Here is a 17,739-nt window from a genome sequence, read left to right as displayed (position 1 = left end):
AGGCAACTACAAATGAATGAGAGGCCGCCATAGTTCTTTTACACCGCTTGGAAACATAGTTAGATTATTATTATTATTTGTATTATTATTATTTATTATTTAATTATAATGCATCACTGGAGTGATCTTTAGCTAGCTTGGAATGAGTGACCCCAAAAGACCATGTATACCCAGTTCCATTTACACCAGGACTGCCGTTTGTAAATAACCAATGTTGTGGAGCTTGTAGAGATAAATATTTGTAAACAGCATGATGTGGTGTAGGGGATGACAAAGGATCCTGTTAGAAAAGAAGGTTTGAAAAGATGCCTCATATTGATCCGTGTATTAGGAAGAAAACTGAGTAAGAAGTGGCACAGGCCTCTGCGGAGGTAAACATTTCCCATGTCTACGTCAACATTGTTGTGCTAGCTTTGGTGCCATGATCTCAGTGTTCAAGGCGTGAGCTACGAGCTGATCCACATCAGCTCACCACACTCAGTCTAATCTGGACGGATGCTCATAAGGTATGCCCCTAGATCAACTGGAATCCAGCGGAACAGATCCAGACCATAATAACAGAGTCAGGTTTGTGTTCCTTGGGCTTAACCCAGGATCATGCAGCTGAGGTTCAAATGCGGCGGGGGTTGCTGTTAAATTAAACACAACACGAGTGCTAGCTCTGTCAGAGAAGTTTCAATTCACAATACTGCGATCTACTCTCCCTGCTAATGACAGGTCACATCTGCTGACCTCTGGAGTGGTGTCATAATCACATGTCACATGTCACCAATACCATGTCCTGTTGTTAATAAGTAAACACTACGAAAGATGCCCTCTCATGTCGCATAACTTCATGGTACGAGCATGTGACGTCAATCCATATGGATGTCTGACAAGAGTTGGAAAAATCTGCCCTGGCGGTTCAAAAAAAAAAAAAATCATAACTTCAGATTTTACAAGGTAAAGAAGAAGAACATTCTTTAGTATTGTTTTTTTCTTTTACACATTTTAAAAAGAAAAACATCTGAACAAATAATTCATGAAAAACTGACAGTGATTCCATCAAATGAGAATCATGATGAATAAAACAAATGAACAAATAAAACAAATGAAATGAGTTCTCACTAACTCTTATAGAAATGGAAATAGTAGTCAGAACCCTGCACAAACTGTCAATCACATTCAACATTATTCATGGCTCCCATTTGTGTCGAACTTATCCTGGCATTAAGATGGATATTTCAGAGAAAAACAAACACATTTGGTAGAACAGCTACTGGATTACATTTGGGTTTAGATGTCTTTGCAGATGGACCAGAAATCTCTCTGTGTTCACATGAAGGATATCTTTTGATGAGACTTCATAGCACAGGGATCAGTTGTATTAATCAATATTTAACTAACTAACTCACAGTAGGGATGTTGTGTGTTTTCCATTATTTGTCTATTGTCCATGTGACTTGCCTCAGGTTAAATTATATTTAAATTGATCTATGCTTGTTTTAAAAGACATTTATCAATTTAACATGATTACTAATACTAAAACTATTGACATAATAGCACTGACTTTGAGAGGGCATATGACTTCCCAGCATTCCTTCTCATGAAAACAAAAGGAATCAAAAGGAACACATGTCTGAGTCATGATCCACAGAGTTTAATGAGATTATGAGCGGTGTCAATTACTGCTTAGTCACGTACCATTGTTGACTAGGACATGCAGGGGAAGTCCTCGCTGCTTAAACCTATTGACAAATTGCCGCACAGACTTCAGGGAGGCAAGGTCAAGGTGCTCAAACTCAACTGCGAACAGAAGAAAACACAGAGACTTATTAACATCAAGACAATTCCACAGTATGGGCTCATATTTGAAATAAAACACTATGGTTGTAATGCTTTACATTTACAATTCTTCATTTAGCAGACACTTTTATCCAAAGCGACTTACAAGGATATATACACATTTTACATTTTACACTGATGGCACACTGCACATCAGGAGCAATTAGGGGTTCAGTGACTTGCTCAAGGACACTTCGACAGGGAATTGAACTAGCAACCTTCTGACTACTAAACGACTTCTCTAACTCCTGTACCACTGTCGCACTGTGCTGATAAAAGCCCCTCTCATTCACACACATTCATTTCAGGGCTCTTGAAATTGAATGCAAGTGAGAAAACGATATGTTAGCAAAGGTCCATATAAAGATCAGGTATTCCTTAGACACACCTAGGTACTTCTGTAAGATTAACATCACATTACAGCTCAGATATAGCCCTCTGTACTGAAATTCAGTCAAAATAGTCGATAAGTTCACAGAGAACAACATGTGCACTGCTTAACATAAAATATCACATATTCATATCTCTTCTCGCTGCGAGACATTTCTTATCTGATCAGCAGCCAAGAGAACATAATATTTAAATGATAAAACCACTGCAAGTGGCAAAGGATAAACAAGAATATTAAATGTACATAATGTGATAATGAGAAAAGACTAAAAAGGTAGCAGTGCTATTATTTCCCTGACACCACAGCCCTTCATGATTGATACTAATTGACAGCATCTCAAATCAGAGACAAGCTTTGTTTTTTTCTTTCCTCCCGTGACACATCTGCTCTTACATAAAGCCGAGCTGCAAAGCTATGACTATCCTGTGAGGGCTCTGATGAGCAGCAGAATCAGTATTGCTGACAACCACGTCAAGGGCATGGTATATTTAAATAAGTTCACAGCTAAAGACCCTCTCAGTTAATTAGACTCATAATGAGTTAAGAACCAGTCGCCCAAGGCAGGCCAGAGGAAGCAGGCAGAACCGCACACAAAAAAGGAGGGGTCATATTGTAATTAGGATATAAGCGTCGGCAATAACCACAGTGACAAGATGTTCTGCACAGGCCCGGTCTGTAGTATGGGGATGCATGCGTCCATAAATATGCCTTACGAGAACGAGCATATCGTCTCAGTGGTGACATGAGACTCGCAGACATTGTAAAAGGATTAATTTCCGAGACTCATTTCTGCTCTACCACATCAAAGCACAGTGGGAGAGTGCCTATTCATCTCTTCCGACTAGGAGCTTGCTTAGAGTAAATACAGCTGTGAAAACTTACATTTTACACATCTGGAACATGCTCCATCACCCGCAGGAAAAATCTGATCAACAAATTGTATGCAAAAACGGGATTCAACGCATAGCCGTTTTATCATTGCTCCTTTAAACTAAGACCCATTTCACACGGCACAGTGTTGCTGTGTAATGGCACGGGGACCTGTTCAACAGCAAATAAAAGCCAGCTTGAACACCTTCCTTCAACTCAACACAATCAATATCCCTCTGGCAAATTTGTCATTGTCTGCAGACAAAGAGTAATAAGAAAATTCATTTTCTGTGGGCTTGGCTGGGGCGGGCTCTTGGTACGGGTGTTCGTTCTGCCCGGGGCGTCTCCTGTGTGTACACATTCAGGACCCACACTATCAGCTGACACATAACAAAGGTTTCAGATTTCAGGAAATATTCATCTTATTATTCTGCATATCGCATACTTTGCACCTAGTAGTCGACATGGTGGATGAACAATATGCTTTGAGCTAATCATTTAGAAAAGATAACGCCTCCTATTCCAATTCATCTCCAGCTTGGAATGTCAATGGTAAAATACTTATGGGAAGATAGGCCTACATATTATTAAATCAACAGCAGTAAAAGCAATACAGCATAGCAATGCGGGATACGATCACAACTTTTTGAGCCTGCCCCCTCGGCCTTAAGGACCACTCCACAGGAAAACCCAGATCCCCAAGTGTCGGCACTTAAGCAGGTCATTATATTCAACATAAGAACAGCACAGCACAGCAACACTCGGCTCAAGGTTTAACACATGCACGCAAGCTCTACATTCCACCAATCACTGGAGGCTATGTGATTCCATCACAGCATTCATTAACCTCAGGAAGTCCGGGTTTTACAAATGGCAAGCAGACCCTCAGGACAACCCCGCACGTTCCTGCTGCACACTGAAAACACACAGGCTCTTGCTCAAATAGGGCAGACAAAAGAGCTTCTAACCACACTGTCACAATCCACGCACACATGATACCAGAGTCAGGCACCACCATTCCTCCAGGCTCCAGGGACCTTCCCGCTATCAGAGATGATGTTATGCGCTGCAGCTTGCCTCTAGGTGGGAGTTAACCTCATTTACACTTTTTTTTACACAGTCGAACCTGAGAGCATCCACTGGAGGTTCAACATTAGTATATGGGTTACAATCCTGCGCCCTGTTGCAAACACCCATCTGCAGGAAGGAGGCTGTAAATGGGAAAAGAGCTCTCCCGTCTCCACAGATGAATAGATGGCCTTTTTCTACGTGACGGATGAGACCAGAGCATGTGGACGGAGCAGATGTGTGGACTCTCATTATCTTCCTATGATGACAGAAGTAATGAGAGGTGGGGAAAGACATCTATTACACTGGGATGCTGCACAACCATAACCACAGGGAGGCTTTAAAGCATCCCTGCACTTTAGGCTTTCAGAGACGGGGGGCAAAAGCATGGAGAAATGGGAGACTGCAATCAGAGGGGAAATTTTAGCCTATTCTATTCTATTCTTCTATTCTGCAGAACTACTGTTTTCATCTGTTTCCATTACATGACAGAACATTTGTGTCCCTTTGTCATAATTTTTCCTTTTTTTGCAGGTGTGCATGCTGATACCCCAAAATGATGCCAACATGATGCCTGTTTGGTGCATGATTTCTGCGAGAGCTATAGATGGCTAAAAGAGAGGATATTGCAGGACATGCAGTGACACACTTTGGGGAAGGAATGCCATTGTCCTTCAGTGAGTCCATCTCGTGAACATTTCTCCATGCCTGAGCATTCCATCAAACAAGGAGGGAGAAGCTTGAGTGATGAGTCATCTGTGCATTAGAGGGAAGTGAGTCTTGGGTTGTTACAGCCATCTTTGCCTCGGGGCGCTCATTTAAAAACACTGATGGCTGGAGACTTGATGTCTTCGGCTTCATGTTTCATTCTGTTAAATGCACACGGTACAAGCCTAAACTGATTTTTGTTATCTTTCTTAATGTATTTTTGGCCCCCCTGAAACTTTAATGAAGCCTCAAGGCAGCCAAACACTGGCTAAAATGCAAAAACAATGAGTCTGGCACAGTCTGAATCTCAGCAGGGAGAGAATGCCCGTCGGCCAGGACTGTTTGCTCTGATGTGTTACACGAGCTCCAGGCTAGAGGATAGCCATCTCTGACACGAAAAAGCCTTTTTCACCGTTAGAACATCACATTACTGCGGTGGCTTGTATATTTTAAATCAGCCCTCCCATGACAGGAACGCAAAGCTGTGTGACAGTTCTCCACTAATGAGCTCTGCACTCAAATCGGCAGACTCCCACAAAAGGCTCACCTCCTCACTTTGAGTCTGGGACTGTCGGAGAATGACTGACAGGAAATGGGTTCTCTGTGAGGCACATCCACCGTATGAGCAATGAAGCAAACACCGATTGAAGCGGGGGCGACAGTGGTACAGGAGGTAGAGAAGTCGTTTAGTAATCAGAAGGTTGCTAGTTTGATTCCCTGTCGAAGCGTCCTTGGGCAAGACACTCAACCCCTAATTGCTCCTGATGTGCAGTGTGCCATCAGTGTAAATGTAAAAAAAATGTGTATACATCCTTGTAAGTCGCTTTGGATAAAAGCGTCTGCTAAATGAATAAATGTAAATGTAATGAAGCAACCACAACCTATTTGAGAGTAAGGCCTTGAAGGAGACATGAGGGCTGTTGTGATTTATACTCAAATGTGTCCACTACTTCGCTTAAGTGAAGTGAGGACAAAACGGATCTGGGGCACAATAACCTGGCAGGTGGAAAAGTGATGGCAGGCTGAGTGCAGTATCGCATTGATAAAAGTGTGAGATGTGACTTTGAGATGCCAACCCCCAACACTACACACAGCGCTCTCAAGGATCCTTCATCCTGCCAGGTCTTTCTTTATCTGCTCAACACACTCTGACAGGATGATGGCGGGAGCTGAACCCAGACTTAACCCCTCTACTATTCATGGTTGATGCTGCTGACCTGGTTTCATTCCCAGACTGCTCTGCCATTTTTCGAGGTGCCTAGAGTACTCTTTTTACCTTAATATGAAAAGCAGTGAGTCCAACAGATTCATAGCACACACAACCTCTTGAATGTTTGAGTGGCGCAGGATTCACAATGTATCAAAGCACTAAATCTTTCCAACTGATGTTTCTGGAACACCAAATAGGCTTTTGCAAATGGTATGCCAATTCACCTTAATATGAAAAGCAGTGAGTCCAACAGATTCATAGCACACAAAACCTCTTAAATGTTTGAGTGGCGCAGGATTCACAATGTATCAAAGCACTACATCTTTCCAACTGATGTTTCTGAAACACAAAATAGGCTTTTGCAAATGGTATGCCAAATGTAGAAGTCAAACCTATGGCAGGGTTTTATATTTCCAAATGTAGGAAACACAAAGAATCCCGAGGCAAGATACTAACAGCCTTTTCACCCCCTCTCTCGGCAGCCAAACTGAAGCAACTGATCAAGACAAAGAGCTTCTAGTCTCACTTGACTAACGCCACCAGCGAGACCTTTATCAAGCCGGTGAAGATACTGTGCAGGACCAGCGCTCTCCCTTCTGATTCACACGGCTGGAGATGCCGTCATGAGTGTCTGGCTGCCCATCACAGGAGGATATTCATTCATTCCCATCATATGAGAAACGAGTAACAAGTTCATTTAGTCATTTATTTAGCAGACGCTTTTATCCAAAGCGACTTACAAGGATGTTTACACATTTTACATTTTTACACTGATGGCACACTGCACATCAGGAGCAATTAGGGGTTCAGTGTCTTGCTCAAGGACGCTTTCGACAGGGAACTGATCTAGCAACCTTCTGATTACTGAACGACTTCTCTAACTCCTGTACCACTGTCGTCCAATACTGGAATCACTGGAAATGAATTGTAAATAACCTCAGATGTCTGAATTTCAATGTTCTGTGTCTAGCACATGTTGGTCAGGTAACGTGGAGTTCGTGACTGGTGAGGTGGACAGTTCGGCCAGTACAATGGTTGGGGAAGCAATGGAGGTTCAGAAGGAAGTTCAAACAATCAGTGTCCACCTGCTGACTGCTGCTATGTGTGCTTTTGTGGAACTGTTAATGGGGTAGATTACTATGGCAGGGGAAACACTCTTTTAATTGGGATCGTTTTTCATTTTGATAAAAGAGGAAGTCAACACAAACTAAAATCAAATTAGGAAGCTAACTTCACACGCAGTATATTCAGAGACTGGCATCAGGTCCTGTAATGTTAATTACACAACATAACTTCAAACGAAAGGCTGACAGCTGATAATGGGCTTTACCATAAGCATATTTTCAGATGTCTCCACTTGATTTACACATCTGCGTTAATACTAAAAAGAAAAACCCTGAATTCATATTAACAAAGCTTTATGTCTTCAATCACACTGTCAATAATATGTGATCGAACACCGATGTGGCCAGTGGAAAATATTCCTGGCCTGAATACATTTAAGACAATCATGTGCGGCGTCCTTGTTATGATTTTTTAAGGACACTGTCTAGCCAATTTCAAAATACTTGCCAAATTATTATGATATATGCTACTCTGAATAAGGTCACATTGCGAATGTTCCTGAATAGGCTTTAGTTGGTCGTATTTAATACCCCATCATCCTGTGCACGAAACAGAGTTGGATGTGTACGCAATGCTGAAAAACAAATCAATACTCAGATCTTCAATCACAATTCATTTTCCCAAATAGGTTCAGGGTCATAACTCACTTTGGTGGGGCCGTATAAAAGTGTCTGCGTTCAGCTCCAATGTGTCGGGAGGATGACCTTGTCTCGTTTAACCAACTGTGTGTGGTGAGTAAGAGCCAGTCAGGCGTGTTTGCTGACCAACAGTTCAAAGGAAATAAAAATGTCCATCCTCCTGCTCTACCTTTTTTGTTTAAAGCATTTGTTTGGCTCTCCAGACTGCGGAGCTACCCAGCCAGATATTTCCTATGCTGACCTTGTCAGCAGTCACTTTAAATAGTCATGTAAAAAGAGGAATACATTTCCGCTAACCGCTCTATACTGACATTACCTGCTGAATTAGAAATGTACAAGTTTGAAATGCATGAATCTATCATGTATGTTTGTCATACACTCATTTCACCGATCGTGAAAGTCTAAGAGATTTGTACACGTGTAGTTTATGATGTGCAGAGCAGGGTACAGTATAACGCCAGAGTAAATCTGCTAGGAGAGACAAGGACACGGATGCACCCACTTCCAGGACACACACACAAATACATGTGCAGGGTACTGGATATTGGACATCTACTTAACTGTACGCAATTTGAATAAACAGACTGATTTAGTCCATTCCACCATACCCATAATGAACACACAAAGCTAACAGAAGCATGAAGTGAGCCAGATTACATCAAGTGATCCTTAGCTTCCGCACAGATCAGACAACATGACTGATGCTGGCATCTCATTTGCAAAGAACAAAAATGAAGACAACTTCAAATGATGTCTGCCATCTTCACTTAACCCCAGATGCCTGCGCTGACAAAAACAGACAGAGCTGCCAAAGCCCCGGCTGTCACGGGAGTCACCATGCTCCATCAATGGCCAGATTGATGTTCTCCAGCTACCGAGTGGAAGGAGAGAAGAGGCAGGGGCGGTCCATCCACAGACAGCCCGTCGTGATAAGATTTATCTTTCATGGCAGCAGCAGAGGAGATAGATCAAAATTGATGGTGGGGTGGGGAGGGGTGACACAAAGGGGGTGACAAACCCAAGCAAGCCCAGTGCTCCATGTGTAAGCAGCGCTTGATAGGCAGACCTGCCACAGACAATCACCAGGACCAATCACCAGGACCACCTACACCAGTGGTGGTCGTGTCAGACAGAGGCGTCGCTGCCTTGGTCTAGACAACTGCTGCATATTCTGATTGCTTCCCCGGGATGAAAAGACTCTCCGGAGTGTATCACTGGGGTGATATGTCTGTGTGGATTCCAGTGTGTTACCGTTCTTAGAGACAGCATTCTTCTAGTTTCTGACAGTCAGAACCTGCCGAAAGCTAAACGTCAGTCTATATAAACCTTGTGCGATGTGTTTATCATTGCTTCACTTTCAGCCTTGTGCTGGGAGGGGAGCCCGATTGCAATTGTTGTTGTTGTTGTCTGTCTAATAAATGTACTTACATGCAGCTTCGGAGTCCTGAGGTAACTAGGGTGAATTTTCACCTATCAGCTTGCAGCAGTCCCTTAATGGGGGCTTCCACTGATTTAAGACACCTCGAGTACTATAGTAAAAAGAGATCAAGACCAACGGACCATAAATAACCACACGTGGGTTATTGTTTTCAAATGCTACATCCTAAACACTAGCCTAAATATCTTCACACAAAAGTTAAAAGTCCTTCAGGAAGTTAAATAACTAATGGCGCTCCTATCTCACACAAACTCATTAAAATGTTATCTATTTACAAACTGCAGTGAGCGGGCACGACCCAGAGCCAATCTCAGAAACCAATCACGCGCCTCCAGTGAATCCTCCACAGCAGAACAAACACTCTCTGACAAAACTAACTTCGTACAACTCTTTGGTATACATTGGACATGACTCTGTGCCACAATGCATTGCGTTTAAAGTGACAACACTGAATTACCCCTGAGCAGTTTCCCACACCACTGTCTTCGGGGTAACCATGGGAGCCTGACCATATTTTTCGCTATTCAGAGAATAAGATGCCAAAGACATGACAAATAAGGCACACAGCCTTGGCTGGGCAACAATCTCGACAAAACAGACATAACACATAAATCACAGCTGGTGCGAATATAAAGAGATTATTACTAGAAGATACAAAACCACCACACATGCACACACACATGCACACACACAACACACACACACATTCACACACACACACACACACACACACACACGCACACACGCAAGCATGCGCACACACACACACTCACACTCACACTCACATTCACACACACACACACACACACACACCACACACACATTCACACACACACACATACATTCACACACACACAAACACACGCACACACAGACGCACACACACATGCACACACGCACGCAAGCATGCACACACGCACTTTCACACACACACACACACACACACACACACACACATTCACACACACACACACACACACACACACACACACACACACACACACAGCTGTACTGTATTATTGATTGTATGCAAGTTTCTATAATTTGGTATGCGGAGAGCAGACTCACACAGACATTTCTCTGAGTAATGCTTCAGGCACATCTAAAATACCAGAACCCTGATTTATCGTGCCCTGGTGTGTTGCCCTAATTCTATCAGTCACTCGCACATCGCCTGATAAGGCCTTTCCAATAAAACATAATGGACTAGGACACTGATGGTGTTTAAGACAGCAGACAAGGGGAAGCCAGTGACTGATAACCCGATTAACATGAATGAGCCTCAACCTGAGCAACGGAACACGGAGGTGCTGATGCAAACTAGAGTGCATGTGTCCTGTATAGAGCGGAATGCACCGGACACAAGGGACACGGAAACACACTAATCTCTAAAGAATGATCGGGCACTATACATTTAGTTTCAATTGCCCCTTTGACAAAGTGGCTAAGTGACAGGCTTGGTACTGTGTCAAATTCCCCTTTAGGAAGTGAGAATGTCCTGGCAATGACTCAGGCAAGATAGGTGGTTTAAATATACTCTAGTCTAATGTTGGGGGTTCACTTGTGATGCCATTGTGATGCCGTATGGACTTGACTGTTATCTCATCTGACCTTCTCATGGTTGCTTATCGACTTTTTGTCCATTTGACACAATAATCCAATATCGCAAGTGAGGAGCATTATTATGCACCAAACACCTCCAGTACTTCGGGCCCATTCTCTCCGAGGATTGCCTTGAAAGGGGGCCCGTACAAAGCGAGCCTTACAAGCCATGAGGAGATTCATCAAGGACGTTGGTCCCTGCGTAACATACCAATGAGCGGAACCCTCATTCTCATATGCACCACCACGGCTGCTGTGTCCTAGAGGAGAGCCATATATCTCAGCCCGGGAACTTTGTTCAGTCAACGAAAAACTGCTTACACATACGATTTTCCAACAGAAAAATGTCATCTCCAAATAATCTCAAACCCGCTAGTCTAGAATGTTCTATGAATAATAAAAAAAAGCTTCTGTCTGTCCCCTGTGTATTTTCCAGATACACTACAGTGAAAATTGGCAGTGTAGTGATTTGTAAAAAAAGGATTTCACTGAAAAGCCGTAAAGTGCAATCTTTCGAGATGAGACTGAGACTTTGTACCTTATATTTCTAGCATGTCTGAAAGTAGCCTATAAAGGAAAAGCCCAGGCAAGCAACATAGAACGACTGTTCTGTTCCTTGGACCAGCAAGGCAGTCCTACATAAAACAACACCTTTAAAACTGATGAATTAGCAGCTCAGGGAATGTCAACGTGAGTTGCAGTGGACTGAAAATGCCTTTCAATAAAAAAATGCCCATCAATTTTGGGCTATTTTTAATGGAATGTCCCTCTCTGTGGTTTTGACAGTCTGCATTTCCTTTCTGCAGCAGCTAGATTGCAGGCATGAGATAAAGTGCCTTCATTTACAGCGCACTTCTGCTACACACTTCACCTTTGTTCCCTGTGCTCTCTGTGTGACCGCTGAGTATTTCAAAGTATTTTCTGACAACTCCAAACTAGTTTCCACAGTTGTGGTTGCCACGCAGAGATATGCAGTGATAGGCGAGGGGTAAAAGTAAGTGTTGTTTGGGGGGGGAAAGTGAGTGCCTCGCTCAAAAGGGTGTTATGGAAAATCCATGTATGCAATGAACCATCATATTTGAGACCTTTCCAAAAATGCCCTGCGGCATCTCAAAAAGCAGGAGGCATGAGATGCATACTGCAAGCTTTGCAGTTTTTTTTCGGAGTCAGGTGTGGCATAACAGCAGGGAATTAAGTACACAAACAAAACAAGCAGAAAAACCTTAAGGATACCCCTTTTCCCACTGGGTTTCATCTACATTTGAGACCTGCAGCACATACAGAGAGAGAAAAGATGGTTAAAAGAAAACAGAACACACATAAAAAAAACACTGGTAGCAAACTCATACTGGTTAAAGATTCTAACTCATGACCATAATGATATCTGAACTGCCTGGTCCACATATGAAATAATGACTGAAAATCCTTGATCTCTTTCCCCCTTTATTTCCACTCTCTGCTCGTCATTCCCAATGACGTCCAATTGGTATTCATGGGGAGGCCCAACACAAGTGCCTGTCTGCATCACATTAGGACCGATGAGAACTCACTGTTCACTTCCCACCCCTGGGACCAAGCATATGGAACTAGAACGTTCAATCTGTCACCGGTCTTTCTGTAAAAGGTCTTTAAAAACTGAAGGATTAAAAGGCAATCTATCCTACTAAGCATGAATGCCAGCACCACTTATCTAAAAACAGTTAAGTACAAATTGTCTTCAACCTTTGCTGACCTTAACCTCGTGACATTGCTGACATATTGTACAGCGTGGTCTATATGTTTTGCCCTTTCTACCCAGAAGGAAGCACCAGCAACGCCGTGCCCTGTTCTACGCTACCCACATGTATGACATACCTGTGTATATTACAACAAAGCTTCTGTACACCCCATAATAAACAACGATGCCTGCCAGTGTTACCATGACATTCAATGAATGCCCTCATTCCTCCGGTCTACAGACCACACAGGAGTGCTGCTGCATCATGGCGGACAAAAGCCTCCTCACTATCTCCTCCCCCTGATAAAGGGCCCTTCATTCATTCAGTCAGTCAGGATGGAGTCTCCTCTCTGGAACACAGCCGGATCCCCTCTTGCCACATCAATGGAAGCTAATCACAGTTTACAGCTACAGTGATCCACCTTTTCGCAAACTGCTTTGTTATGAACAGATTATATACAACATTCAAGAAAGGAGAGGAAAAGCATACCCTGGGCATCATTTCTTTCTTCACTGATCCTCTTCACTGCTGCCAAACCCTCATTGTCATGGTTTGAGGCTAAAAAGAAGGATGGGGTGGGGTGGGGTGGGGTGGGGTGGGGTGGGGGCGATAGATTTATTTACAAATCAGTCAGTGTCTGGCTGTTTGCTTAAGTCTTCACTGCAATCTAGGTAAACAACATGCTAGTGATGACAAACACAGATATGAAGGACATTACATTTGCAGAGTACTACTTTAAAATAAGTCAAAATAAATACATTATATTTAACAATATATTCATGATACATTTAAGAGGAGGCAAAACAAAAAAAAAAGATACAGTAAAGCTAAAGGTATGCAGGAATGTCCTTTTTCTGAGGTATGTTTTTATAGTTTTGGTATGATATTTAAATTCATTGAGATGATTTATGGTCAGGGTCAACCCAAGGGTGAAGGGCAGTTAAACACAACTGTCATTTCCACTAGCCACACAAGCCGCGCACTATGCAGGTCTGTGATCCGAAATGAACCAGCCCGTGAACATGGAAGAATAGCTTTCACAGCATGACATTGGCAACTAAATTGCTACCCCGCTAACAAGCTTTTAATAATGTCAACTGTAATTTGCATGCCTTTTAGGTAGTTAGCTTGCTAGGTTTTGACCAAAATTCCTACTGCTACTTTAAGAAAACTCATTAAAATACTGGTGTTGTTGGGCAAAATTAGAAGATTTTTCTAAAAATGTAATGGCTGCATTTGTCCATAGCTAGAGGAAATGTGTTTTGTAAATACTTGGGATTTAAGTATCTAACCAGTTGCAGTAGTTGTTGTTCCATAACCTGCCGTACAACTGGGGGACTGGGGCCTCAACAATTCATCACTGATAAACTGGATAACTCGTGAGCGTTATTCATTTGCAATTGTGAAGATTCTTGCACTGGAGCTAAATAACACATATGTAACATTGAATCCACACACTTCTTTAAGCCAGATAGATCAGATACATGATTTTAAACATGGTTTGATAGAACATGGTAAGAGTGTATTTTTGCAAGCAAATTAAATGCAGTCCCTGTGGCATAGAGTAGAGCATTAGGAAGATCATCAGCTGAACTCACTGCTTTGACAGTAATGGAAATGGATGCTTGATTAAGATTCAATTGGTCTCATTCCACCGTGTTAAGTGTTTTAATGGCATGTATACTCTACCTATGATAACGTGCATGCCAAGGCTCGTCAAACGCCTCACCGTCTCGTATCCCATTCCTCTGGCGCCCCCAGTCACTATTGCCACCCTTCCATTTTGTTTGGGCAAAACTGTGAAAAAACATTGAAGGAGAAAAAAAAAAAAGAGATTAAATGCACTGGAAGAGATTAAAATGTATTTTGAAATACTAAATAAAGCCATAATGTACTTCCACTACCATTTCACACTTCACACTACAATGGCGACACAGTGCACAGCATTGCGCAATATTTTCAACTCTGCCAACTGCAAAACAAGCCCAATATATCTGGAAATGAATATGGCGCAATGTCTGACGAGCAGCTCCTCGTGCCAGGTCACAGGTCTGACCTGAGATTTGTGCCCATCAAAATAATGACAGGCTTTAAGCCATTCAGAGCGCATATGCCCTTTTTTTTAGATTCCCAAACAGGTCAGGAGTGTTCAGATTCTTCCTGTTTGTTCAGACTGGACCAGTGTCAAAGGAGGCCGTAGCCAATTCAGCGGTAAGTGGTCTGCGCTGAATAGATCAATTAAAAAAAACAGGACGTCAACGGCCCACTATACTTATGCTCTGATATATACTGTTGAACTGTTGGTTGTCAAATTAAGGCACCCGCTCTCCTCTAAAAGTGAAAAGGTTTTCAATCTTCACATTATCTTGACAATTATCTGAAACCTTGTAAACAACTAGAACTACAAAATGTGAAAGACCTTATAGACAAAAGAGTGAAGCACGACAAATGAGACTGGCACTCAAGTCTAGGCTGTAAAACATTTACCAAATTGAAAAGAAGAAAATCAAAAGCAGTCCATTACAAAAAGAAACTTAAATGATAAAGCATGAGCATGCTGTGGCCATAGTTTCACAATGAACAAGACAATCTATCTCATTAAGGTTCTTGATCTATTATGCTATTTGCGTTTTAGTAGTATTATTTAGGTATAGCTTTTAATATAGAAAGTAAAAAGTGTGCAAACCATTTATTTAAATTGCCTCTATACAGATTTCCTACAATTTAACGGAGTGTATGAACAAGAGAGCAAGGCCAGATTAGTCTTTGTTTACATTTTAAAGCTGGAGGTGTGTTCACAGGCATCTGATTTAGCTTTCCTCTAATCCTCCTTTCATTACCAGGTAACTGAAGCCTTGTTGAAGTGATCATGTTTAGAGAAGGGGCAGGTCATTTGACCATAGCTCGTATTCCAACTAAACAAATAGCCTACAACATCCAAGTCCAAAGAGCAGCAGGAATGCATGAATAATGACCACGAATACAAACGTTTAAGGTTTGAGATTACAGCTATTACCATTGCGTCCAAGGACTTGTAATAAAGAGCCTGTCAGACATGGGCTTTTGAAAGTAAAGGTAAACAACGGAGTCTTAGGTGGGTTTGGCTTGTAGCGGCTTAAAGAACAAGAACATCTAAAGGAAGCCTTATTTTCATTCAGCTAACAATGACCCATTGCAAAAGAAAAGAAAGTAGCCTATATTATGCGTGTTAACTTGCAAACGAAAAAATGTGTGAGTTTACAAGAAAATATTTTTTAGGAAAACTGAGTTGACAGTGCTAGATTACGAGCGGACACTTGCAAACGGCACCAGCACTGCTAACACACGAGTGTTGTTTCACTTGAAAAGGCAGCACTCTAACCTGACAAGGTGAATGGACTATTGAAGAGCTGGTAAAGAAGAACTTTCACACCAATAAGATAGAGTCTCAGGACCGGTAAAATGCCCTGAAGAAACTCCATCTCGTCCACGTTAGACTGGTTGGACCCTTGACGGCAGGGGCAGCGTTGTATTACAACTGGAAAGAAACAACGACTCTGTTGATGGTTCCGGAGTAGTCCACTTCACGCAACTTACTGTTCTTATTTTTATTCTCATAGGAATCTTACAGTGTTAACAAAATGTTTGTGTGTGTGTCTGAGAGAAAGAGAGAGGCGTCATTGTTCACTGGCAGGAAAATACAAGCAGAAAGCGAAAAACGTCTCACATCAGCTTGTTCTCTATTGTTCTCTAAATTGGTCTAATAAAAACATATTTTGAAGAATTATAAACAATATATTTTGTTATGATATTAAGTGTTTGTTAAATAAAACTGAAAGCTTACTGAAATACTAAGAATAGTTTCAATGGAAATGAATATGGCAAAGCAGACTTGTGACCTTGGATGTAAGCCTACTGAACAGACAAAAGCAATATGAGGGATTGAGTTAAGGTAACACATCAATCCTGCCTTAAGATGTATATCAGTATAGTTTAAATGCAAACTAAATATTATCAAGGTAACATTCAGCGAATTCTTCTAAAACAGCATTGTGCGTGTAATGTGGCAGCAGCATATTTTCATGCATGGCCAGAAGGGTCACCTTGTCCTAGTCATGGATGAAAGGTCCTTGGTCTCTCAGACATTTAGAGGTTATTTGTTGCCATTGCTGGTTGGGGGAGTATGGTTGTTTGTGGTTTACTGCAGGGCCCCACCACTGATAATATCCTTTTTTTCCATGGCATTGATGTGATTCGGACATGAAGGGCAGTTCCTGTGTGTTCTGTTCAACATGATCTACTTTCCACTGTTTCACCAATTGCCCTGGCCATCTTTCTATTCCTTTTCAAAAAATATTAATGTTAACAGGACACCAGACATCATCAGAAACATATTACTTATTCTACAAGGCACAATTTGATGTTAAATTAAGGAATAAGGAAATGAAGATCACAAAGACAATAATGAAGGATTTTTCAATCTTATCAGAATACCTCCATCTGAATGAAATCTTTTTTCTTCTGCTTGTAGGTGTAGCTTCAACTGGCTTCATGTGACAGCTCACATAGAGACAACTGGCCTGGCAGCAGCTGAATAGAAACACTTCTCAAATAACTCCCAAGGGGACACCTACTGGCCCACTTTCTATGAAGTCCATCGTCTACTGATCTAGACATTTGAAACTATCCTCCACCTCAGCTGTCTTTACTCTCAGTCCAAGATTAGTGTTTGAAGCACACACACATATTTATTAACACTGAAATGACAAAAATATCTCCACAGACTCGGTTTGTGTGTGTGTGTGTGTGTGTGTGTGTGTGTGTGTGTGAAGGGGAGGGGGGGTAGTGAATGGTTGGGTTGTTAGTATGTGTATGTGTATGTGTGAGTCAGAGGGTAGTTATTTGGTCTGTGTTTGTATGTGTGTGAGGTCTGACCATTTGAATATGTTTGCATGTGTGTGAGGTATAACCATTTAAATGTGTTTGTATGTGTGTGAGGTCGACCCCTTCAAATGTGTTTGTATGTGTGTGAGGTCGACCCCTTCAAATGTGTTTGTATGATGGTGAGGTTAAACTATTTGAATGCTAATGAACACAGAATGCAGGGCAAGAGTTTTTTTTTTTTTTTTTTTTTAACCAGTGAAGTGTCTTACCCTGAAATCTATCAG

General features: G+C 41.9%; 1 protein-coding gene across 1 annotated transcript in view; it reads right to left on the bottom strand.

Moving 5' to 3' along the window:
• The window catches only part of LOC308365148 (polyprenol dehydrogenase), a gene marked incomplete at its 3' end in the record, with an annotated part of 23,256 nt that extends 7,189 nt beyond the window's left edge, over positions 1-16,067 (bottom strand). Inside the window, exons 1-4 of the mRNA XM_080838492.1 lie at positions 15,954-16,067; positions 14,282-14,389; positions 13,082-13,150; positions 1,684-1,785 (exon numbers count right to left, since the gene is read on the bottom strand). Of these exons, the coding sequence (XP_080694618.1) occupies positions 1,684-1,785; positions 13,082-13,150; positions 14,282-14,389; positions 15,954-16,053 (379 nt within the window). The 5' untranslated portion in view covers positions 16,054-16,067. The remainder of the gene's footprint in view (positions 1-1,683; positions 1,786-13,081; positions 13,151-14,281; positions 14,390-15,953) is intronic.
• Between the last annotated feature and the right edge of the window lie 1,672 nt (positions 16,068-17,739).

Source organism: Sprattus sprattus, assembly GCF_963457725.1.
Source record: "Sprattus sprattus genome assembly, chromosome: 5".
Taxonomy (NCBI): Eukaryota; Metazoa; Chordata; class Actinopteri; order Clupeiformes; family Clupeidae; genus Sprattus; species Sprattus sprattus.
The sequence above is the reverse complement of the archived record's forward strand: the minus strand, read 5'-3'. Positions and strand labels throughout refer to the sequence as shown.